The sequence below is a fragment of the Cnephaeus nilssonii genome, assembly GCF_951640355.1.
Source record: "Cnephaeus nilssonii genome assembly, chromosome: 5".
NCBI lineage: Eukaryota > Metazoa > Chordata > Mammalia > Chiroptera > Vespertilionidae > Cnephaeus > Cnephaeus nilssonii.
In genome coordinates, this window is record NC_137076.1 from 2,912,182 (window position 1) to 2,937,060 (window position 24,879).

The following is a 24,879-nucleotide window of genomic DNA, read 5'->3' on the forward strand; positions in this document are numbered from 1 at the left end:
CAGTCCGCAGGCTGATGCTGTAGCCACTAAGCCACACCATCCAGGGCGCGACATTCAATTCTTTAAAGAGTCAAAGCAAGTTCCCTAAAATCAGTGAGGCGCGTTTCAGGCGACAGCAACCCGAGTTTGTTTTCATTTGTGTCCACGGCTCTGTGGACCTCAACACGTGATCAAATGTCAGTGCTGAGTATGGGCCAAAGCGAGCAGGCTGGCGAAACAGCCGGGGAGAACCTCGGAAATTGGGGTTCAGTTCCCTCCTGGGCTGGGCGTGTGGCCACAGCATCAGGGGCGTCCGGCACCGGACCCTGCTGGGTCCCCGATCAGTATCGTATCCAGGTCGGTTTAATAAAATCAAACTGTTCAGCAGATGCTGACTGTGCCAGTCTGTGCACATCCCTGCAGTGAAGGCCAGAAGCACTGTGCTGGGCCCGAGCTGAGGTGTGTACGGGGCCGTGGGTCACATGACAGGCCTTACCACACAGGGAGACGGGCCCCACAATGAGAGCAGAGCAGAGAGCTTTCCTGCCCACGAGAAAGTGGGCAGTCAGGGCGGGCTCCCAGGAGGAGGCATGCTCTAAGGTTGGGCCTTAGAAACAGGTGTTCTCTGAAAGGCTAACGCAGGGGGCAGACTTCTGGAAAGACGGCCACTTGAGCGTCCGGCCCTGGCGGGAGGGCAATCTAGCCTGATGAGAGCCGAGCAGACCGGCTGACAGGACCCTGAGGGACACGCAGAGGGAGGCTCAGAGGCTGGCTGGGACCTTCGCTGCTCCTGAGCTGGGCGGGACTGAGGCCACAGCAGAGGACCGCGAAGTGACGGTCCGCGTGGCTCCCACACACCAGAGCTGCCTCTGGGGAAAGGCTGTCCCTTAGGGACACGCTGGACCCTGGACGTGGTGGGCTCCTGGCCCAGGAGAGCGGGAGCCGGGCTCCACGCGGGCTGCAGGGCCGTGACGATGGCCGCGGGGTCTGGAGCAGGTGGCACAGGGGACTGGCGTTGGGTTCTGAGGCAGCTCTCACAGGAGCCGAGGCCGCTGGGCCTCCGTGGGATGCCATCGCCCCTTCGGGCCTCCCAGCTCTGGTGCCACCAGATGGAGAGGAGGCGGGAGTGGCTAAAGCAGGGCACCTGCCAGGCTAGGGGCCCGGCCACCGCGGATGGAGGACAGGTGAGACGGCCAGACGGGGCTCCTGGTGACACGGGAGGCGCAGGTCAGTAAACGCCCCGGAGGAGGTCTGATTACGAATTCAAACGGATTTTAAAAATGAACAAATGTGAAACCAAGTCATATAAACTCAATAAAGAGATGGAAGGAGTCAGAACAAGCTAAGGACTGGATCCGAGGCCCGAGGACTGGGGGAGAATGAGCGGGACATGCTGAGAAAGGCAGCGTGGGCTGAGGGCAGCGCGTGGAGACGGATCGGTCTTGTCACTGAAAACCACCGGCGGCCGGCAAGGAGGACGGTGAGGAGGATGTGTTCCAGGAGGTGGCGAGGCCACTGGGAGGGACAGGGGTCCAGATGGGTTCCTTCTGGGTGTGTTTCAGGATGGAAGCCACAGGACAATGCTTACCTGATGATGAGAATGAGGCACATGTGTGTATGCATATGTGTGTGCACAGGTGTGCATGCATGTACTTGGCTGTACACACAGGTTTGTGCGTGCACACATAACTGTGTCCACACATGTGGATGTACATATGTGCATGCACATGCATGTGTTGTATGTCAACATACACACATACATGCGCACACATGTGCACACATATGAGTGCATGTCTTTCTGTCCACATGTACATGTGCATATATGCACACAAGTGCACACATTGTGTGTATGCATGTCCGTGCACACACATGTTTGTGTCCACATGTGCACAGGCATATATGCACACACATGCATATGTTGTGCATCCATGTGTCCATATGTGCACATGTGCATGGGTGTGCATGTGTGAATGAGAGGCTGCTTGCTGTTTGAGGCACACAGAGAGCTGAGGAGAGTGCAAGTCTAACATCCTTTAGACGCTGGGAGCAGGTCACATGCTAACATCTGAAAGTTCAGGCTCTGTCTTTGAGTATGAACAACAGGGAAAGACAAGGGTACTTTTTTGAGTTATTGCTCAATATTGCAAGAGGAATACGTTTGTAACCCTCCTCAGTTCCATCGCCGTGATGTTCACAGGATGGGACCCGTCCCCACTGCTCCCCAGGAAGTCAGAGCCTTTGTGTTCTGACCCCCATAGCCCCAGGAGCAGGGGGACCCAAGGCTGGGACCAAGCAGGGGTGCGAATGCATTGGACTTTCCAACGTCCCGTCAAGCCCGGACCAGCCCCAGCAAGTGGCCCGGGTTCCACCCGCCAGGCTCCCATCCCTCCCACATTCACTCCATCCAGGGCCCGGTGCCAGAACTTTGTGGAGGAAACGGGAATCCTCGGGCCCCGGAGGACACTAAGAAGTGTTATCCTTCCTACAGTCTGCCCTTGCATCTTGTCGGTGGCCAGGCTGCCCGGGAAGTGGGCCCTGACCGTGGTGACGGGACGGCCCTCTGTAGGCGTCCAGCCTGGGAGCGGAGCGTTTAGATCCACTGCCTGAGTGTGGCCCATAGGAAGTCCTCTCCAACGGTCACATCTCAGTCTGACCCGAGTTGTGAGGGGCCTCCATGTACAGCAACCCCCCCCCCAACCCGGTACCAGGACCCACCACCCAGCCATTCCAGGACACCCCCGCTGCTGGGTCCCCTCCCCCAAAGCCTCAGTCCCAGAGAAGTGGGGTCACCTCTGGGCAGGGTCACCTCACACTCAGCAAGCCGCGGTCAGAGGGCCACTTTGTTTTTTTAAAATATATTTTTACTAGAGGCTCGGTGCACAGAATTCGTGCACTGGATGGGGGGTGTCCCTCAGCCCAGCCTGCACCCTCTCCAATCTGGGACCCCTCGGGGGATTTCCAACTGCCGGTTTAGGCCTGAGCCCTCTCACAATCCAGGACTGCTGCTCCCAACTGCTCGCCTGCCTGATTGCCTCTAACCACTCCCCTGCCAGCCTGATCGATGCCTAACTGCTTCCCTGCAGGACTGATTGCCTCTAACTGCCCTCCCCTGCTGGCCTGGTCACCCTTAACTTCCCTACCTTGCCAGCCTGGTTGCCCCTAACTGCCCTCCCCTGCCAGCCTGGTTGCCCCTACCTGCCTGCCCTGCAGGCCTGGTCCCCCCAAGTGCTCTCCCCTGCCAGCATTTCGTGACCACATGGGGGCAGCCATCTTGTGACCAAATGGGGGCAGCCATCTTGTGCGAGGGTGTGATGGTCAATTTGCATATTACCTCTTTATTATATAGGATTGATTTTGGAGAGGAAGGAAGCGGGAGATAGAAACATAAATGATGAGAGAGAACCATTGATTGGCTGCTTCCTGTACACCCCATCCAGGGAACAAGCCCCCAACCTGGGCATGTGCCCTGACTGGGAATTGAGCCACGACCTCTGGTTCATAGGTCAACGCTCAACCACTGAGCCACACTGGCTGGCTGGAGGGCCACTTTGTATGTCATGGTTACTGCAAGGGGTGCACGAGCCGCATGCAGTTGTTACCGGCTCTGCGTGGAGGCCAGGTCCTTCGTGGCACCTGTGCCCGCGCTGCAGGGTCCCTGCCCACTGAGCGGTAAGGAGGACAGAGAACCCAGGCAGCTGGCATGAGGGCCTCAGGAGTCAGCAGGGCCGTACCACCTGACAATGCCTTTCCCAGCCCCTGGAAAATTCCAGGCTTCCTCTTTACTTGTCCTGGGAAAGCCAGTTCCCGCTGCAGCCTTATCATCCCCATCCTGGCAGGTCACATGTTAACGTCTAAAAGTTTAGGTGCTGTCTTTGCGAGTATAACCAACAGGGAGGGAGCCAGAGCCATCTCCCTGACCTGCCACTTTCTACCAGAACCAGCTGGTCATACCGTCCAGTGACGAATGGCAGGAGACGGGTCTTTAAACCAAACCTGTGACATGATTTTACAATAGGACTGTTCATTTCTTTCTAGCCGTTCCAGAGTTAGCACCACTGCATGGGAGTTGGTAGAAAATTAATGCGCATTGAAACAAATTTACTGATTTGAGAGACAGAGAGAGAGAGAGAGAGAGAGAGAGAGAGACACGAGTTTGTTGTTCTACTTATTGACGCACTCATTGCTTGCTTTCTGTATGTGCCCTGACCGGATGGAACCTGATGGCGCTGTAGCCCCAAGCCCCCGGCCAGGGCCGTCGTGCACATTCTAAGCAACGGCGACAAAGGTGCCAGGGCTGAGACCCTGAGCTGCCGTGCCACTTACTGCTGGGAGACAACTTATGTTCCTGGAGGAAGAGCCTTCAACACCAACGCCCAACAGGCTGGAGACTTTGCCGCGGCCTCAGCGCGGTCTGCTCGCGTGGGTCTCAGCGCCTCCGCGTGGGCCTGCGTGTCCCTGTCTGTGCCGTGCGTGGTGCACTCACTGGTGAAAACGCTCTCGCCAAAGCAGTGGCTTCCCGATACAGCGACTCAATAAAAACTTCAATAATCAGGACATGAGCGCCGTTCATAAAACTGCCACATCCGGGCGAAAGTGTAAAATATTCTAATTGAAAGTGTCCTCTGGCCGCTGAATTACTCTCTCTGACTGCCCTGTCCTTCGGCGCAGAGAGCACGGAGGGAGAGCGCCCGGGAGGAGCCCCAGGTGCCTGAGGAAGGCAGCCCAGGCCGTATTACACCTGATGATGGTGACCCCCCCACCCCCCTCCACACACACGTGGAATGTTTTAAGGCAATAAAGACAGTGGCTCTAAAAAAGCCATTCCAGGCAGACATTGGCGCACATTGTTTGCCTGGAGCTCTTTGTAAAATAGCCGATGCAGGGTTACTCAGGCAAAGCACAGAAAGCAGGACCTGAACACCAGATAGCAGGACATAATCTCAGCGTTGTCCAAAATTTGGTCTTGCCTTGGCCGGTTTGGCTCAGTGGATAGAGCGTCGGCCTGCGGACTAAAGGGTCCCCGGTTTGATTCCTGGTCAAGGCTTGATCCCCAGTGTGGGGTGTGCAGGAGGCAGCCGATCAATGATTCTCTCCCACATTGATGTTTCTATCTCTCCCTCTCCCTTCCTCTCTGAAATCAATAAAAATATACTTTAAAAAATGTGATGTCTGTGCAACAATTTTAAAAGCTGTGGCTAAAATGCAGTCGCTGAGTCCAGTTCCCAGGCAGCATCCGGACCACGGCGTGAAGCCTGGTCCCAGCAGTGGGGCCCGTGCCTGGGTGTCTCCTAGTCACATGCACACCAGCCCAGCAACGCCACAGACACCGCGTCCCACGGCACAGACGAGCGCCCGCTCAGCAGCGGCTCTCACCTGTCTTCTGCGGCCCGATGACAAGGAACCGGGGTAAGTGCTCGCAGGTCTTCTCTCTGGACCAGATGTCCTTGTGCCGTTTGTCATCACAGGGGTTCTGCAGAGAGGAAGGACCATGAGCTCCGGGGCCATGACGCCCGGCCCGGCCGCAGCGCAGGACGGCAGCGAGGCTGGGATCGGACGTGTGCCTGACCCCGACCCCGGATCAGACCCTGTTCCGTCCTGGCCCTGTGATGTCCAGGGTCACCCTCTTCTGACGGGCGTGGTCCCAGCTGCCGGGGCTCCGCCCTCAGTTTCTGTTTTCTGTCTGTGTACCTGGTGTCACTGTCTGAACTTGGTTTATAAAATAACTGAATCCAGGAATGACTTAGGCAAAGCCACACAAAGCAGAAATTAAACACCAGACAGCAGAACATAAACTCGAAGTTGTCAAAAATTTGACATCTGTGCAACGGTTTTAAAATCTATCGCTAAACTTCAGTCCCTGAGTCCAATTCCCAGGTGGCATCCAGACCATGGCACTCGGCCCTGCTCTCTCCTGTCCCCCTGGAGGCTGGGAGGCCGGCCTTGAACTCCAGCCGTGGCCGTGGCCTCCTTTCCTCTCCTCACACTCTGTGTTCCGGCCGCTGACCCTGCCAAACCCCAGTGTGGCCCTGCCGACGAGTTGGTGGCAGGTAGGGTCAGACCTGTGGTCGCCTCTTGTCCCTCCTCCCCCGGGTCACTGCTGGATGGCAGAGGCAGGGAACCCAGACCCAACCCATCGCCCAGCTTTGTCCGATCCCGACCTTCCCCTCCTGTCCTGCCCGCCCCTTTCTGCAGCCAGGATCCAGGATTCTCACCCAAACCAGGCCGCTTCTGAGAATTCAAGGGCCCTTCAATGAGAAGCATGCACTTTTGAAATATTCATTGGCTGGCAATTGGCTTTATTATGTCACCAATTCAAAAGTGATGACAGTCAAACATCACGCTCATGACATTCTTTCTGAACACCCATCTGAGCATGAAAGCAACGATGTTTTTTATCCGAGTATTTGAAGTGACACAGGGGACCAGGCACGGACGTCCACACGGACGCCCCCTCTCGGTCCTTGGCCACAGGGCCCTCCTCCCCAAGCTCCTTCCGGGTTCGGGACCGTCACGCTCACTGCCAGCCCGGCTTTCTCTCCTGGCCACTGCGTCTTTGTTGTTTTCTGTTTTGATCCTCACCCGAGGACATGTTGTTTTTTGTATTTCTTTTTTATTCTTTTCTTTTTTTAAAAAAAATATTTTTATTGATTAGCGAGAGGAAGAGGGAGAAAGAAACACCAATGATGAGAGAGAATCATTGATTGGCTGCCTCCTGCATGCTCCATACTGGGGATCAAGCCCACAACCCGGGCATGTGCCCTTGACCAGGAATCGAACCCTGACCTCCTGATTCATAGGTCAACACTCAACCACTGAGCCATGCTGGCTGTGCTTGAGGATATGTTTTTATTGATTTTATAGAGAGAGGAAGGACGAGAGAGAGAAACATCAATCAGCTGCCTCCTGTACACACCTTGACGGGAATCGAACCCACAGCCTAGGCATAGACCCTGACCAGGATTTGAACAAGCCACCAATGATGTACAGGATGACTCTCCAGCCAACGGAGCCACCCGGCCAGGGCTGGGCCACTATGCTTTTGACTGGGGAAGTGTTTTCTCTATCAGGTTGAGGTAAGCTCAGAGTAAATTCTGTTAAAGGGAAATCTTTTTGGCTCAATTTTTTTTTTCATACTGAAATGTTTAAATATTAGAGACCAAATATTTTCACAGTAATTTTCATTTAGAGTGTCCTTTATCTGACAGATATTTTTTCTAGGTAAAACTTGTCAGATAAGTTGTCTGTAATTATGATTCTTTTGACCATGTTGTCCAACACAGCTTCTGCAAAGCCAGACTTCTCAATCCCACTCCATTCTAGCTCTGAGTATAATTTCATTAATTAAAGTTAGGAGAGCCCAGCTGGCATGGCTCAGTGGTTGAGCATCCACCTATGAACCAGGAGGTCATGGTTTGATTCCCGGTCAGGGCACATGCCTGGGTTGCAGGCTTCATCCCCAGTGTGGGGCATGCAGGAGGCAGTTAATCAATGATTCTCTCTCATCACTAATGTTTCTCTCTCTCTCTTCCTTCCTCTCTGAAATCAATAAAAACATCTATAATAATAAAGGCATAATATACTAATTAGAACGGACATGCTTCCGGACGAAGCCAGGGCTGCGAGGGAAGCCCAGGTCCCGGGTGCCAGATGGAAGCCGGTGCCGGCAGCTGGGGGAAGGAAGGCCTGCTCTTGCACGAATTCCATGCATCGGACCTCTAGCATTTTAATAAAAGGTAGGAGATGTGTCAAGAAATGCTAACCACAGTTGAACTTCCAGAGTTTAATGAAAGAATGCCCTATTAAACCCTCAATTTCATTCTAATTCTCATTATGTAATTTGCTTAGTCCCTCCCCTTCTAGTTTTAAAGCTTTGTTTTGTTTTTAAAGAAGGTGAAAAGCACTGAAGGGAAAAATGTGCAATATATATTTTCCTCAAAATAATAGTTTTCTCGGAAATAAGTTTCAAAGCTAATTCTGGGGGTGTCATTACAGAGCCCGAGGCCCTGGGTCGCCTTCCCATCCCTGGGGTCTTGCCTGCCTGCTGAGCTGGTGACCTGATGCTAGTCGGACCCGGCAGGTCCAGGTGGTCACTCTCGCTGCCGCGGTGGACGCAAGCTCAGAGGGGAGGCCCCTGGCAGGATCCAGGGCCTGGGCCTCGGGGCGCAGAGGAGAGGCTCTCTGGCAGGATCCAGGGCCTGGGCCTCGGGGCCCAGAGGGGAGACCCCCGGCAGATTCCAGGGCCTGGGCCTTGGGGCGCAGAGGGGAGACCCCTGGCAGGATCCAGGGCCTGGGCCTCGGGGCGCAGAGGGGAGGCCCCTGGCAGGTTCCAGGGCCTGGGCCTCGGGGCGCAGAGGGGAGACCCCCGGCAGGTTTCAGGGCCTGGGCCTCGGGGCGCAGAGGAGAGGCTCTCTGGCAGGATCCAGGGCCTGGGCCTCGGGGCGCAGAGGGGAGGCCCCTGGCAGGATCCAGGGCCCAGACCTCAGGATCTCTGAAGTCCAGTGTCTGGCAAGGGCCAGGACATCCTCTCACAGCGAGGGGAGGCTGCTGTGTTTTGCAGCTGAGAAAGCACATCGGGCTCCACGGCCTCTGGGTTTGGAGCGGCATCTCCTTGCTCCAGGGGACGCTGCTGGTTCTGAGTGGCCCCAGAACAAGGACCTGCCCACAGGAGGCAGGGCAGGGGGCAGGGCGCCCTCCCGGGCACACCTCATGGCGCACCCGGCCTCTCTGGTGCAAGAGGGTGTCTGGCAGAGTTCCGGTCACTCCCCAGGGCAGACACAGCATGCGCCCGGGTGCTGCAGCAGGTGCCCTCAGGCCACCTGCGTGCTCCTGGCCCTGGAAGAGAGGTCACCTGTGCGCTGAGCACCGGCCACCTGGGCCCTGGGTGACCACGTGGAGCAGAGCCGGCCTCCTGCCCATCTGTACACAGTTTGAGGAGGCAGACATTGTTTATCCAGCCTCTGTATTTCCAGAGCGTCCTCGTCATGGCGGCCCTTCCTGTGCTCTCACTCACCCTGCTTCACAGCACTTCTCTGGAGAAGTCGAGGGCTGGGGTCACGCTGAGAATCGCCACACTGCTCGCCAGGACATCCTGCCACCAGGGCAGGGAAATGAAACTCCAGCTGGAGCAGGTGGCCTGCGCAGGGCGTGGCTGCTGGGCGTGTCCGGGAGGCTCAGGGGTCATGGCCAGTCAGCAAAGAGCTCGTTCTGCCCCGTTAGCTGTGCCTGCGGTCACACTGTGGCCACCATCACGCTGTGCCCACTGTTGCAGACACACGCACACCTATTCTGCAGTCTGGAAATAACCTGTTTTTCTGTGCAATGCCCTATGTTTTTCCAATTTGAACAAAATGTTGCCAATTCTTTTAGCATAAGCTAATACCTACCCTAAACGTTCCTTATTTATTCAATTGTTAAAGAGTCTGAATTCAGGGGGAGACTGCCTGGGTGTTAAGCAATTTTCCTAATTTCTCTGGGAGTCAGTTTCCTTATCCACAAAGTTAGGATGGGTAGTATCTACCTCACATGGTTACTGAGGGCATCCAATGAGTCAGTGTTTAAAATGAGGACACTGAGCTCTGTGAGAGCAAGTGCTCATTGTGAGACCCCACAAACCCCAGCCCTTTCTCTATCCAGACGAGCTAGGCCATTGGCGTAGCAGAGACCTCACCTTCGCTTAGGATGGGTTTGTGGCCAATGTCTGTCCTGAGGGCAGACGTCCTGGTCCCCTGTCAGAAAGCATGTATCATGGGTGGCTGCCCCACCACGAGAAATTTTCTGTCACCAGACGTCTGGGATGGGCATTCCTGGAGGACTAGATGTCTGGGATGGGCATTCCTAGAGGACTAGACGTCTGGGATGGGCATTCCTAGAGGACTAGACGTCTGGGATGGGCATTCCTAGAGGACTAGACGTCTGGGATGGGCATTCCTAGAGGACTAGACGTCTGGGATGGGCATTCCTAGAGGACTAGACGTCTGGGATGGGCATTCCTAGAGGACTAGACGTCTGGGATGGGCATTCCTAGAGGACTAGACGTCTGGGATGGGCATTCCTAGAGGACTAGACGTCTGGGATGGGCATTCCTGGAGGACTAGACGTCTGGGATGTGAGTTCCTGGAGGACTAGATGTCTGGGATGTGAGTTCCTGGAGGATGAGACGTCTGGGATGGGCATTCCTGGAGGATTAGACGTCTGGGATGGGCATTCCTGGAGGACTAGATGTCTGGGATTGGGGTTCCTGGAGGACTAGATGTCTGGGATGGGCATTCCTAGAGGACTAGACGTCTGGGATGGGCATTCCTAGAGGACTAGACGTCTGGGATGGGCATTCCTAGAGGACTAGATGTCTGGGATGGGCATTCCTAGAGGACTAGACGTCTGGGATGGGCATTCCTAGAGGACTAGATGTCTGGGATTGGGGTTCCTGGAGGACTAGATGTCTGGGATGGGCATTCCTAGAGGACTAGACGTCTGGGATGGGCATTCCTAGAGGACTAGACGTCTGGGATGGGCATTCCTAGAGGACTAGACGTCTGGGATGGGCATTCCTAGAGGACTAGACGTCTGGGATGGGCATTCCTGGAGGACTAGACGTCTGGGATGGGCATTCCTGGAGGACTAGATGTCTGGGATGTGAGTTCCTGGAGGACTAGATGTCTGGGATGTGAGTTCCTGGAGGATGAGACGTCTGGGATGGGCATTCCTGGAGGATTAGACGTCTGGGATGGGCATTCCTGGAGGACTAGATGTCTGGGATTGGGGTTCCTGGAGGACTAGATGTCTGGGATGGGCATTCCTAGAGGACTAGATGTCTGGGATGGGCATTCCTGGAGGACTAGATGTCTGGGATTGGGGTTCCTGGAGGACTAGATGTCTGGGATGGGCATTCCTAGAGGACTAGACGTCTGGGATGGGCATTCCTGGAGTACTAGATGTCTGAGATTGGGGTTCCTGGAGGACTAGATGTCTGGGATGGGCATTCCTGGAGGACTAGATGTCTGGGATTGGGGTTCCTGGACAGGGAGAGAGCTGGGGCTTCTTCAGAGGACTCGAGGGTAGAGGATGCCCTGTGGTAACCCAAGACCCTATATACTGCTGGAACCGTTTATTTATGGATGCATTTGCTGTCTGGCTCCTGCCACTCACCCAGCTAATGGATGTAGCGCTTGTCATCGTTCAGGTGTCAACTCCATTGTCCCCCGTGAGGACGGTCCCTGGCTCCTGTCTCTGGCACTTCCCGCCATAGCCTCTTCCTCCATTTCTGTACTGGAATCACCTTACTCAGGATGAGTTTGTCGTATTTTACATGATTTACATAATAGTACCGTGATATTGCTAATACTTCTGTCTCCGCTGGAGTCAGCTTGCTGACCAGGAGACCCTCGTTGCTGCAGTGGAACCAATGAAACACAGGACAGGGCTTGAGAGCAAGGGCCGTGGATGGGCGTGGCTGCCAGGACGGTGCGGGAGCAGCACTGATGGGCGGGCGGGTGCTCAGAGGTCGCTGTTAGGACCTTTCCCTCCGCACCTCCCGCAGAAAACCGTCTCCAGCGTCTCTCCCGGTGGCCCCCGCGCTGGCTCCCGTGGCTCACCCGTCACTTCAGACTTACACCTGCTCCTCACACTCTTTGTGAAGAGCTTTCTTCTTCAGGGAATTTTATTATTATTTTTTGACTCTGGGTCTATTTTTCATTTAATGATTCTTTATTGGTGAAATTACTACATATGAGTCCTTGGTGGTCTCAGATGTCAAGCAGTAGAAAGGCAGTTGCCACGGCCTCCGCTTGCTGTTTCTGCACAGAGAACGCGGCGAGGACGGCGTCTCGGTGGTGGTGGTGGTGCCAGGGCGCTTGCTCAGGTGGCTTCGCTCCGCTTCCCCGAGGCAGGTGAGCAAAGCGCAGGGGCTGGGCCGGGAAAGCCAGTCTTCTGTGGGCTCGCTCCTGGCCGCACACGCGCAGCAGGTCACACCCTCCTCTCCCACAGTCCACGTCTTCCCCATTCAAACCAGTGCTTTTGGCCTTGGCTGGTTTGGGTCAGTGGATAGAGCGCCGGCCTGCAGACTGAAGGGTCCCAGGTTTGATTCTGGTCAGGGCATCTGCCCGGGTTGTGGGCTCGATCCCCAGTGTGGGGTGTGCAAGAGGCAGCCGATCAATGATTCCCTCTCATCATTGATGTTTCTCTCACTCTCCCTCTCCCTTCCTCTCTGAAATCAATGAAAAAATATTTTTTAAAAAGAGGAAACCTTCCTTCATGCTTCCTTAGGATTATTCTATCAAAACAAAAGGGACATGAATTACCAGGAACCCGTGAACATAATTTTTAGGGCCCCCCACCCCAGGGGTACGTGAGGAGAGCACACTTGGGGGCAGATTTCTGCCTGCTGTGGGCGCACATCCCCACGTGACAGCTTTGAGAGAGGCAGCCTCCCTTGAAGGAGCTCAGCACACTGGTGGCCCTGCTGCCGTCCGTGGGCGGACACTCACGTGGCACTTTTTAATGAGGTGACAAAGCAGTTTCACATACACGGCAGTCAGGCCACATGCCCGGGTGCTAATGAAAATGTACATAAGGAACCAGAGGAGACTAAATAGATGCAAAGGCTGTCAACAATAAGAATAAAGTTAAAAAAAAACAAAAACAAAAAAACAAACAGATGCGAAGATTATCGCTGTGCACGTTTTCTTTTTATTTGTGGTAATAAAACAAAGTGTGAATTAAAAATCTAATGGAAAATGACAGTTGACTGAGTTTTTAAGAGTGAACCACGCTACGTAGGAATGAACGCTTACCAATACAAGCAAGTCCCCACACACCGAATTTGAGACTGTATACAGGGACAGACACTATAGACCAGTCTACCCTGACTGTAAGGCTCTGAAGAACGGGCTATAAAATGTTTAATTGGTGCTAGTTATGCGTTTATGTTTTTCAAAATATGTTTTTATTGACTTTAGATAGAGAGGAAGGGAGAGGGCGAGAGAGATAAAAACATCAATGAGAGAGACACATCTGGCAGCTGCCTCCTGCACGCCCCCTACTGGGGGTCGAGCCTGCAACCTGGGCATGTGCCCTGACCAGGAATCGAACCCCCAAACCTCTTGGTCCATGGGAGGATGCTCAACCCCTGAGCCACACCAGCTGGGCTGTGTTTATGTTTTGGATGAAACTGAATGCACACTGTATAAAGGGCCGGATGCTGATGCTCACAGCTGGGTGTGTTGCTACGATCACTATGAGCAGGCGGAAGAGACTCACCTGGAAGGAGCAGGGCAGTGTTTGTGCTTTGTCTTTCCGGAGCCTTCCGCAGCCTCGGACGCTGCTCGTGGCCCACAGAGTCTGTCAGGTTTTCTTCAACGCACAGCGCTGCCGACAGCTGTGGGCCCGAGGGATTCCCTGATCCTCCCCGCCCTCCGCTCCTGGCCCTCGCCTTCTTCTGAAATACATCCGAGAAGGTGTGGCTTTGGTTCACGCGAGATGTTTGCAACTTGACCTCCCGTCTAAAGAAGCCACATAAACGATGCACCTCCCGTAATGAAATGGAGTCTCTTAATCTCCTTTACTTAGATGCTCTTACAACAAGCCGTTTCGGTGACAATCTGAACATTTCTAAACGATGTGAATGGCAGCAACAGTAACGGAGCTGTGTGAGCTCTCCGCAGCCTTTTCTGACCAATTCTGTCATTTGGTAAGAATGTCCCAGAAACTGACCTCCGTGCTGCTTTTCAAACCGAAAACTCAGGCCCTGCCAATGTTCCTCTGCATCTTCCACAGCGACGTGGTCCCTAAAACACAGTTCTACTTCCTGTTTCTAATGCTCATCGACACCCCACAAACCAGCACCGTGTTTCACACTGAACAAACACGCAATATTTAGAATCATCATGGTGACCCAATCATATGACATTCATTCCTTAGCAAATAAATAGTGTCCCTGATAAAAACACACACACACACACACACACACACACACACACACACACACACACACAATTAGCTAGCCTAAAAAAATCTCACAGCGTCAGTGGTACAAATTCTCCATTACAACACTTTTTTCTAAACAGAAGGAAGAGTAGAGGTGGGAGCATTGCCATGTCAGCTGTCTGCACCCTTCTTTAAGTCGCTGCTTTTTCTGGTTATTGTGCCATGAATTGTAGATATCTCACAGGCAAACGTGTGTGAGAACAGGAGTGATTTACTCCCCATGATTTATCAGCGTCACAAGTGTGTGGGACACCTGCTTTGCCTTTATTCATCCCGGTGGGGTGTGTCTGTTGGCCCCTTTTTAGGGAGGTCTGTACCCCCTTATTAGGGAGGTCTGTACCCCTTTATTAGGGAGGTCTGTACCTAGTCACCAGCCCCTCGGGTTATTCACCTCACACAGGCCCAGCGCTTACGGGAGTGGGACTCCCGCCTATTAACCTGCTGAGAACAGCTGCAGAACCGGCGGGCTCACGGTAGCGGTCGTCTCAACGCGCCCTGTGAAACACGTCCCCGCGAGCCAGACCACGGGGACCCTCCATGGCTCCGGGAGGAGCCCCGTCCTCTGCTCCCTGCCTTCTCTCAAGCAGCTGCCTAGCCTCACGCATGGGGCTGCTCAGTGGACATGCGTTGGGTGGACCTGGCTGCACAGATGGTGCCACATAGCAGGGATCCTGGAGGAGAGAGCAGCAGGCCCGAGGAGCGGCAGAGAGGATGCAGTCTGTTTTGCAGGGATTTATCCCGAGGGATGCTGCACCCTGCCTCCTGCTCGGCTCGGCGGGCCCTCGGACCCGCACAGCAGCCAGCTCAACGCCTATGGTTGGTGCATCGGGAAGAGTGTGTGTGTGTGTGTGTGTGGGGGGGGGGGGTGCGGCTTTTCTAGCTGAGGCACAGAGCAGAGGGTTTGTGTTCCAGGCATTGAGGGTACAAGGCTCCCACTGTTCGAGAGTGGGAATTTTTGAGCATGCTTCCAGGGAGGCCGTGGACTGGGCCCCAGAGGGAGCTGTCAGTGCTGACACCAGGCCAGGCCTTGAGATATGGTCTCATGGCCCCTTCCCAGCACGTAGGCCTTCTTTCATAGATCACTGTCAGCTTTCTGAAGAACAGGATGACCCTGTGAATAACATGGTCGTCATTGGCATGATCCTGACGTTGCTTAGGAAAAACTGTTTTGTCTTGGGTTACTTGTTCTGCAAAAACAGGATGTGGTTAATGTGCTTAAAAGTGGTCCCCCACAAAGGGTCGGGGCTGCTCTCTGGACTCCCTGCATGGAGAGAGAGCAGTCGCCAGCCGTCTATTAAAGGCTCCCTAAATTTTAATTTAGTCTGGACTCCAGTGGTCGTTCACTCGCGTTCGCTCCACAACACCACTGTCTGTAAAAACAATCCTTACACTGGTGATTCTTTTATTATTTTATTTTATTTTAAAATATATTTTTATTGATTTCAAAGAGGGAGAGAGAGAGAGAGAGAGAGAGAGAGAGAGAGAGAGAGAAACATCAATGATGAGAGAATCATGGATCGACTGCCTCCTGCACACCCCCTACTGGGGGTGGAGCCTGCAACCTGGGCTTGTGCCCTGACCAGGAACCGAACCGTGACCTCCTGGTTCTTAACCACTGAGCCAAGCTGGCTGGGCATCGATTCTTTTATTAATAGATCGGATCCTAGCAAAGCATTCTTAGATCTAAAAGAACGTAGCGACGTGTTAAAGATGGACTGTATTAAGCACGTGGTGAAAAAAGGCTCTTCGCTTTTTATTTTCACCCCCACCCCCGCCCCCAACCCCGCCCCGGGTTGTACACACCCATGCCAGAGTCTAGTCTCGGGGTCTCAGATTATGGCACTTGAGTGTCTATTCCCTCCCATTCCCAGAGAGAGACGCCCTCCCCCTGAGAAGACACGAACCATCAAACCACATCCTCGATGCAGAAGTCCCCAACCAACCGGACCAACAACCGAAACCTCAGAAAAACAACACAACAGAAAAACGCAAACAGCCCATCAAACAAACAAAACGCATCACTGAAGAGGATAAAACCATTGGATAAAGAAGCGTGTGTCAAACGCCGGCTGTACTCTCTGCAGCTGAGCTCCTACCCCCAATTGGCACTCACAGTCTCCCTGCCCACCTACCGAACCCCCGCCCCCACGCCCGTGTTACCTGCCAGAGCGGGTCCCTCTGCTCCGGGAAGAGTTCGAAGTACTTGCGGGCCAGCTGCAGGGGCGGCAGCGTCTGCAGGCGCAGGTTGGTCCAGCTCTGCATGAAGTTGGCCAGGTTTACGAAGGTGTAGGACCCCAGGCGGTCATTGCCGTAGTTGGACAGGTGGGTCATGAAGATGCTGATCTGAAAGAGGAACGAGAATGAGCATACGGAGCATGTGCGAAAGCTCAAGTGGCAAAGGAGCCCCAGGCAGTGCCTCCCCCCTGGGGATTTCATGAGAAGCAGAATCATCATTTTAGCTGGTTCGATGGACTGAGCCCTACCCCCCCTCAATTCGTATGTTGAAACGGTGACCCCAATGTGACTGCACTGAGAGATGAGGCCCTGAGGGAGGGAACAAAAATTAAAGGAGGTCATCAGGGCGGGGCCCTAATCTGATAGGTGTGGTGGGCTCTCTCTCTGTCCCTCCGTCTCTCTCTCACCCCCATCAGTGCACAGAGAGGAAGCCGGAGAGGACAAAGCCCACGCAGCTGTCTGGCCTGGAGGAGAGGCCTCATGGGGCAGGGGGAGGGGAGAGGGCAAGGGGGGGAAAAAGGGACATATGTAATACTTTCAACAATAAAGGTTTATTTAAAAAAAAGAAAGAGGAAGTGTACTGGGTGGGCGGGGCCTCCGTCAGGGACTCCAGCCTCCAGAGCTGGGAGTTGGGAGACAACAGAGTCAGTGGTACCTCGTTGGGGCAGCTCTGCAGACACAGCCGGTGGAAAGCCACACGGGGGATTTCTGCTTCAAAAACCATGCTCCCAGTCACTCTGAAACTGGGATGGTCCCGGCCTCGTGGCTCCGTGGTGGAGCGTCGACCTATGAACCTGAAGGTCATGGTTCGATTCCCGGGCAGGGCACATGCCCGGGTTTCGGGCTCGATCTCCGGTGTGGGGCGTGCAGGAGGCAGCCGATCCATGATTCTCTCATCATTGATGTTTCTGTCTCTCCCTCTCCCTTCCTCTCTGAAACCAATAAAAATGTATTTTAAAAAAATTAAGACTGAAGTTGGGCCCAGCACCCCTCACTGTTCACTGAATGAGTGATACCACTTTCCACATCAGTGTTCCCCATCGTGGACCCAGGGCCTCAAACCCAATCAAACCCAGTGGTCTAAGAACCTACAGACGAGCGAGCGGGAAGCAGAGCCCCTGGGCCCTGGGATCGACGCTTGCCCAGCCCGCTCCTGCGGGAGGCACGCAAAGGCCCAAGGAGACCGTTTCTTTCTGGGCTAACGAGGAATTGTTATTGCCGTAAGGAAACTGTTTGCACAAAACTGATTGCGTTTAGCTCCAAACCCTTCCACACCCATTAATCCTCTCACACATTTCTGACCTCACACCAACTCTAAAGCCACCGTCTTTCGTCCTGGGCTTCTGTGGGCCAGAGACTAGGGCAGAGTGGAGTCCAGATTGGTACTGGGAAAGGGCATCAGGAACTGGTGTGACCCAGACATAACCCAGGGGACAACCCGCGGGGCCACAGAACGCTAACAAAGGCGGATTCTGTGAGGCAAAAAACAAAAACAAAAACAAAAAACAACAACAACAAAAAACACAAGCATGGAGGGATCTGGAGAGCATCATGCTGAGTGAAATAAGCCAGTCAGACAAAGACAAGTATCACATGATCGCACTCATATGTGGACTCTAAGTAACAAAATAAACTGTTGAACGACGGAGTGGACCCAGAGACATGGAGGCAGGGAACAGAGTGCGGAATCTCGGAGGGAAGGCGGAGAGGGAGGGGGTGGGAGGTAACCAACCAAAGGCCTTGTGTGCATCTATGCATGGCCCATGGGCACAGTCAGTGGGCGGTGAGGGCCTGGGGCGGGGGTGGGGTGGGCTGGAGGAGGTCAGTGGGGGAAAAAGGGAACATCTGTAATACTTCCAACAACGCTTGTAAAGACAAAACAACAAAACAAAACAAAACAAGACGCCACAAAACCCAAATCCAGAGAACTTGCGCAGTTCTGACGTGGTGCACGGCTAAGGCAACTCACAAATGGCAGCTCACCTTCTACTGTCCACAATGCGTGCCCTGCCCCTCAGGCCACGTTGCATTCACCGCTTGTTGTGAAGACTCATCTATTGCTTATTATTTAGATCCACAAATATTTCAGAGCAGCTCACATTATAATTAAGTACTTTACCAACTTCATTAGAAAAGCAAAAGGAACATAATGTTACCAATAATAACGTTAAAGCAAATATGACCTGTGACTTTAACCAGAAAACAGCACCGCAGGTCAGTGCGGAGGAGGAGGGCGTGTTGGGGGCCGGTTTCCGTAGGGACCCACCTGCCTCTTTGTAAGGGCCCGTGTTCTTGGTGTGTGTATGTGGGTTATGTGGGCTTTGGAAATAAACATGGGTTTTTGGTCAGCACTGCGACGTGCTGTCTGCGACCTGTAGGAACGGCCCGTCGTCAGTCACGGACGTGCACGCGGGAGCGTGGTCCCCAGACCCAGCATGCCGTGGGGCAACTCCGAGGCCCAAAGGCACTCGCTTTGTCTTACAAACATGAAGTCCTGCGAGGTGCACGTTAAAGGCATCGGGCCCCGAATGCCCTTTTAACCGTGGAACGCCCCCCCCATTCCACGGGATGCTGAAAGCCTGCGGGGGGGCGGGGGAGGCTGTTAAAATGGCTGGACACACTCCTCCCGGCGGGAGGCGGGCAGCAGAGGGTTAAAGCAGTAACTAAAATAATAACTGAAAGGTGCACCGTGCTGAACACGTGGGGGCGTGAATCCAGGCCTTCACAGGGTGAAATGATGAAGCCCTCGCAGCATCCCACAGGTAGGTACGGGCCCCGCCGCTCTCTCGGGTGGGGAAACTGAGGCACAGTTAGGTAACCTGTCCGGTTCCCCGTCTGGTTACAACAGGGCAGGACTTAAAACCTGGCAGCTGGAGTCCCAAATCCGACACGTGACACGCCTGACACCTCCCCAAACAGCTCAGAGCGTTTACAGCCGTCGTTGTATTCCTTTCTCCTTTTTATAAAAATAAACAGATTTGTAGATCTCTGTCTGCAGAAGGAAGTGCGAATCCCCATAAGTGTCATCTCGGTGACTATAGGAGGTTTCACATTTTCTCCTAAACTGGGATGACAGAGGAGACACGACTTTGGAGTCTGACAAGAGAGCTTCCAGGACAATGAGGCAGTGTTTGGGAGGAACGTCACGGAGAGACTGCGAATGCATCTCGAAGGAAGACTCACGCCATCGCCCTCAGGCCCAACCCTGTCCCCTTTATCCTAAAGGTCAACAGAGAGAGGCCCTTTGAGAACATAGCCTTCCCATAGCACGCACAGACGGAAATTTAAGTTAAATGCCCGATGCCAGCGCCATGCTGTCTCTGAGCTGTGCATGGGCCAATGTCTGTCTATCTGTCTCAGGAAGTGCCCGCTCAGCAGGACTAAGTTCCAGAGTTTCCAGAACATACCGTGGTGTCAGGAGTCCATGACCATGTAGTTGCCGTTGTTCTCATGAGAACTTTATAATCAGCACAAAGAATACTCACCTGATCCCAGCGCCTCTGCACTCACCTCACGTCACGACTGTGATGAAGAAGTCAGGCCGTGTGAGCGAGGGCTGGGGTAATTAGCTCCTCACGACTGACTTATTCTGGAACCCGGCTGCAGCAGACGCCTAAGTCACAGAGTAAAGTCCCAGGACGCCACCACCTGCCTTTCGGGCTGTGATTTCAAGGTGGAGATTTAAGGCACCGAGACTCTCCAAAATCTGACAAAAGTATGAATGGAACTACCACCTGGAGAGAATGTAAAGGTTGTGTGTATCCCACGGGCAGATGCACGTTACGTTTCATCAGGTGTTAACACAAGGCTTTTAAAGGCTTCCCGGCCACTCCTTCCAAGTCACCCATCCGGAGTGTCCTCAGGCGGGAGCCATGTTCTGAGGGCCATGTAAGCCGAGGGAGGGCCCAGGAGCCCACCACGGCCGCCCTGTGGGTCTCAGCGGCCTGTGCGTCCCATTCTAATGTCCCCTGGCTGAGAATAGACTCGGGCACCGTGACCATGATGGGGCCAGCCCTGCTGCACGGGCACCGTGACCATGACGGGGCCATCCCTGCTGCATGGGCACCATGACCATGACGGGGCCATCCCTGCTGCACGGGCACCGTGACCATGACGGGGCCATCCCTGCTGCACGGGCACCGTGACCATGACGGGGCCATCCCTGCTGCACGGGCACCGTGACCATGACGGGGACATCCCTGCTGCACGGGCACCGTGACCATGACGGGGCCAGGCCTGCTGCACGGGCACCGTGACCATGACGGGGCCAGGCCTGCTGCACGGGCACCGTGACCATGACGGGGCCAGCCCTGCTGCACGGGCACCGTGACCATGACGGGGACATCCCTGCTGCACGGGCACCATGACCACGACGGGGCCAGCCCTGCTGCACGGGCACCGTGACCTGTTTCTTTGTCCCTGCAATTTGCCTGCTTCCCTGTGTTTATTTCTAAGTATTAGGTAGAGTTGCTGGTCTCCTGGAGTTGGTAGAGTGGCCTTGTGTAGTAGGTGCCCTGTAAGGTCCAGGGGCTCAGCCTCCCCAGTCACCTGAGCTGGGCACTAGGAGCACCCCTGTGTGGGAAGTGTGCACAGTGTTGTTGTAGTTGAGCCTTGATTGCTGTTGGTGTCACTAGGAGGAATTGACCTCCAGGCCAATTAGCTGTGAGGACCAGCTGTGACTACAGTGGAAGAGCTGCTGTGCAGGAGACTCCGCATTGGAGAAGGACTTGCTTCAGTGGGGCTTTGGTGCTCACTGAGTCTGCCCCTTGAGTGTGTCACTGGTGGGTGTGGTAGGGTTGTAGTCTGGAGTGGGCTAAAGCTGTCCTCTGGGTGCACTGGCTCTGGGGCCTCCTGGAAGGTACAAAGTCAGCCACTGCCTGTGCCTTGCCTGGGGCCACCTGTCAGGAGCTACAGAGCAATCTGCAGAAGGCTGCTACTTGCATTGGGCTTGGAAGTGCCCAGGAAGGCCAAGCTGTGAAGGCAGGCTGCTGCTGGTGCCGGACCTGGGACCGCTTATTGAGAGGTATGGAGCCTGCTGAGGCCAGTATCTGCTTGTTTGAGAGATTAGGAAAGTCTGAAGCCTGAGCCAGGACTGGCTATTCATGTGGAAAGGCCAATGCAAACAGCTTGGGTGGGGCTGAAAATCGGATGGGGCGGAGTCTCAGGGAACCACCAAGGTGGAACGAACAGTGTGAGCCAGGTTGATGGAGACTCAGATATGGCTGCCAGTCAGCTCTGTAGTGGGGAGGTCTCAGCAGAGGAACAATGATCCCTGCTAGCACTTTAGTCAGGGAGAAAGTGCCCTCGAGTTCTTGCCCCAATGCCAGCCAACCCAGTTCCTCCTGGTATGTCCCTGGGTCACCCCAACCTTCTGTCCCAGAGCTGGAGTTCTGAGTAAGTCCATGCACTGGCCCTTTAAGAGGAACTGCCTGGGACTCCAGCAGCCTCTGTCACTCAGCCACAATCCCCACTGGTTTTTACAGCCTGAAGTTATGGGGGCTTTTCTTCTCAGCACTGGAATCCTGGGCTGGGGGTCTGGTGTGGGGCTGGGACCCCTTGCTCCTCAGGGTTGGCCTCTGCAGCCGAGATTCTCCTTTATTTCTCTGGTTGTAGGGCCTCTGTTCAGCCAGATTTCAGGCGGTTCTGAGTGATGGTTGTTCTGTATTTTACTTGTAATTTTGATGTGGTTGTGGGAGGTGGTGAGTACTCTTTACCTATGGTGCCATCTTGGTTCTCTCTCCTATTTACTTTGAATCTAATCCTCCCAAAGCACCATCTAGAACAGGTGTCCCCTGTGCGACGTGGCTGCCACTGTTGGCAGGTGCCGCTCACAGGGCCTGGAATTACTGCAGCCCAGAGAGGCGGTCGTTCAGACGTGAGCTTTTATCTCTTCTGCGACCAAAACCGGCAGGGACATCGCGTCCAGTGGAAGAGTTCCAGAATGAGACGTCAGGGCTAATACCAGCAGGCCACTGTGGCGGCCACCAGAGGGTCCCCGAGCTCTCTGCCATCACGTGGGCTGGGCGGTCCCTTGTCCAAGCCTCTACCTCGTCCCTCCCTCAACCCTCCGCCCTCAGCTCTATTGTCACCAAACAGGAAACAATCTGAATCCTTCCTCTTTCTGTTGTAGAAACAAAACCAAAAGTGAAGGCTCTAGAGCTCATTCTTCATGAGAACGTAAGGCATTCTTTCTGAATGGCAGATGCAAGACGCATGCGCCGAATGTGGGAAGATTGTTACCTGTGGAATAAACTCATGTAATGATGAGTCTGCAGTCCAAGGAGAAAGAGGTTTTGAACATAGAATGTGTTAATCGTGATAATAGGGAATTAAATAAAAATGACTTAACTCTATGGATAATCCAGAAATGTGGGTAAAAGTAGTGGCATGGTGGGAAATGGGGTAGGATTATATAAACATGGGTGGGCAGGCATCTTCCCGCGTCTTGAGGTGCAAGCTGTACATTAATTGTTTTATACAGATGTTACTTTGCCTCTCTTGTGACGTTGCCAACATACAAAACAGGAGAAAGGAAAGAGGGGGGAAAAGTAAAGGTCTCATTTCTCTGTGAAATGCGGCATCAACCCTCCGATGGGGTTAAAGTAGCTCAGACTGCAGGTGCAGGCCAGCTCCTCCTCGTGTGCCTGCACAGTCATGGTCAAGGGCGTGGTGTTAACATCCAGAAGCAGAATGCCAAATGCAGGGCCTTACACTGCAACTTAAAATCACGTTTTAGAGCCGACCTTTTTACTTAAAGTGTACGTGCGATATGTGTACGTGGTGCCTTTAAATATCAAATCATTTGCGGAGTAGTCAGATGCGTGGTTCACAGGAAACACGCCTCATCACAACACATTCCGGCAGAAACACGAGCTCCGCAGAGCGAGCGGGGAGGTGCCCGTGTCAGGCCACTGGCCCCGGCTCTGGCCGCCAGCACGTTTCATGACGGGCATTAAGTGTGAGCAGCTGGCTTCCATTCTATCCTCTGCGGCCCTGCCCTCTTGCCCCTGTTCCGATGAAGGCCGCTGTGTTTAAAAATATGTCCATTAGCTTGTTAAATTATTGATTGGGCTTTTAGTTCTCATAAAATGTGGAGATAAATGGAATACAGCGAGGGCGCCGTGACGGCCCCTGTGACTTCGGTTTTCTCCTCATATTTCCCCTACGGAGGCACTTCTGTGTCCTTACGTTATTCTGAACAAAGGCTGGGCCCACATGAGAGATGCTCAGAATGGACGATGCTTCATCCCCTGAGTGAACACCAGGCGTGTCCAGGTCTAAACACATGTGACAGCCTGTGCGAGAGTAAAGCGCCCCAGGAAGTACCGTTTCGGTCCTGGGCAACCAATAACCCGGTCAGTGCTGACACCTGCCTTCTCAGATCCCCAGAGTGAAGAATGTTTGCCCCGAGCGGACATATCACTCTGCCAGTCCATCGCAAAGTCTAGCCTTAGCTGGGAATTCACTGCTGAGAGGAGCCACTTCCTTGTCCTTGAATGTACTAAGCTGACCGGTTGGTTAATGGTTGATCTCTTCTCAGTAAGTTAGTTGTTAAGTCTCAATGTTAACTTATTTAGATAACTTGGCCAAGGGGTTCCGGGTGCACTCTGCTTGTGTTGCGTGGTTAGGTCCCAGGAAGGCTCCCTGTCTTAGGGAATGCAGGGTCCGAGGCTCTTTCTGAGGTGGAGCTGGGAACCAGGGCCCCGGGGATGAGTCAGGTTTGTGGTTCGGAACCAGGGGTCTCACAGCCAAGCTTCTACAGCAAGTTCTTTGTCTCCTTCTGGGTTCCACTTTCTCTCCATCACTTTATTTTATTTTATTTAAAACAATGATTTATTTTTTTTAATATATTTTTTTATTGATCTCAGAGAAGAAGGGAGAGGGAGAGAGAAAAACATCAATGCTGAGAGAGGATCATGGATCGGCTGCCTCCTGCACGCCTCACACTGGGGATCAAGCCTGCAACCGGGCATGTGCCCTGACTGGGAATTGAACCCTGACCTCCTGGTTCATAGCAAAGGACAAAAGGAAGAAAGAGCAGCAAGGCCAGGCTCCAAAATGGAGTGTATCTCTCTATCGGCAGGTCGAGGACGGGAGAGGGTGGCGGCAGGGAACGGTTCAGCGCTTCTCTGTACATCTCCACGCCAGCCATCGACTCCCCCTCCTGCGCCCGCCCTGCGCAGAGGGGCTCCTGGGTCCCTGTGACTCTCAGTGTGGTCTCAAGTACATGTGCACCCACAGGCGCGGATCATTAATTACAGTTCTCAGTTGATGCTTTGCTATCCCACACCCTTGGCAACTTAAAGGAAGACTTTGCTTGGGTGTATGAAAACCTCAACCTTTGGTTTTCTTTTCTTTTCTTTTTTTTTAAATCCTCACCCAAGGATATTTTCCATTGCTTTTCAGAGAGAGTGGGAGAGAGAGGGAAAGACAGAGAGAAACATCAATGTGAGAGAAACACATCGATTGGTTGCCTCCTGCATGCGCCCCAACCAGGGCCTGGGCCGGGGAGGAGCCTACAATGGAGGTATGTGCCCTTGATCAGAATCGAACCCGGGACCCTTTAGTCCTCAGGCCTACATTCTAGCTGCTGAACCAAACCGGCCAGGGCATCAACGTTTATTTTTAATTTGGAGTAGGTTCAGTGAAGAAAACAGTGCTAATCAAACAGTTTAAAAATCAAAA

General features: G+C 53.8%; 1 protein-coding gene across 2 annotated transcripts in view; it reads right to left on the reverse strand.

Annotated features, from left to right (window-relative positions):
* LOC307098956 (bifunctional heparan sulfate N-deacetylase/N-sulfotransferase 4) overlaps positions 1-24,879 on the reverse strand; it is a 198,701-nt gene that overhangs the window by 18,952 nt on the left and 154,870 nt on the right. For both annotated transcript variants that reach the window (XR_013813490.1, XM_079770117.1), the window contains 2 exons: positions 16,120-16,302; positions 5,353-5,449 (listed from right to left, as the gene is read on the reverse strand). Coding sequence is in view for 1 of the 2 variants with exons in the window: in XM_079770117.1 (XP_079626243.1) it covers positions 5,353-5,449; positions 16,120-16,302 (280 nt within the window). In the remaining variant the exon portion in view is untranslated. The remainder of the gene's footprint in view (positions 1-5,352; positions 5,450-16,119; positions 16,303-24,879) is intronic.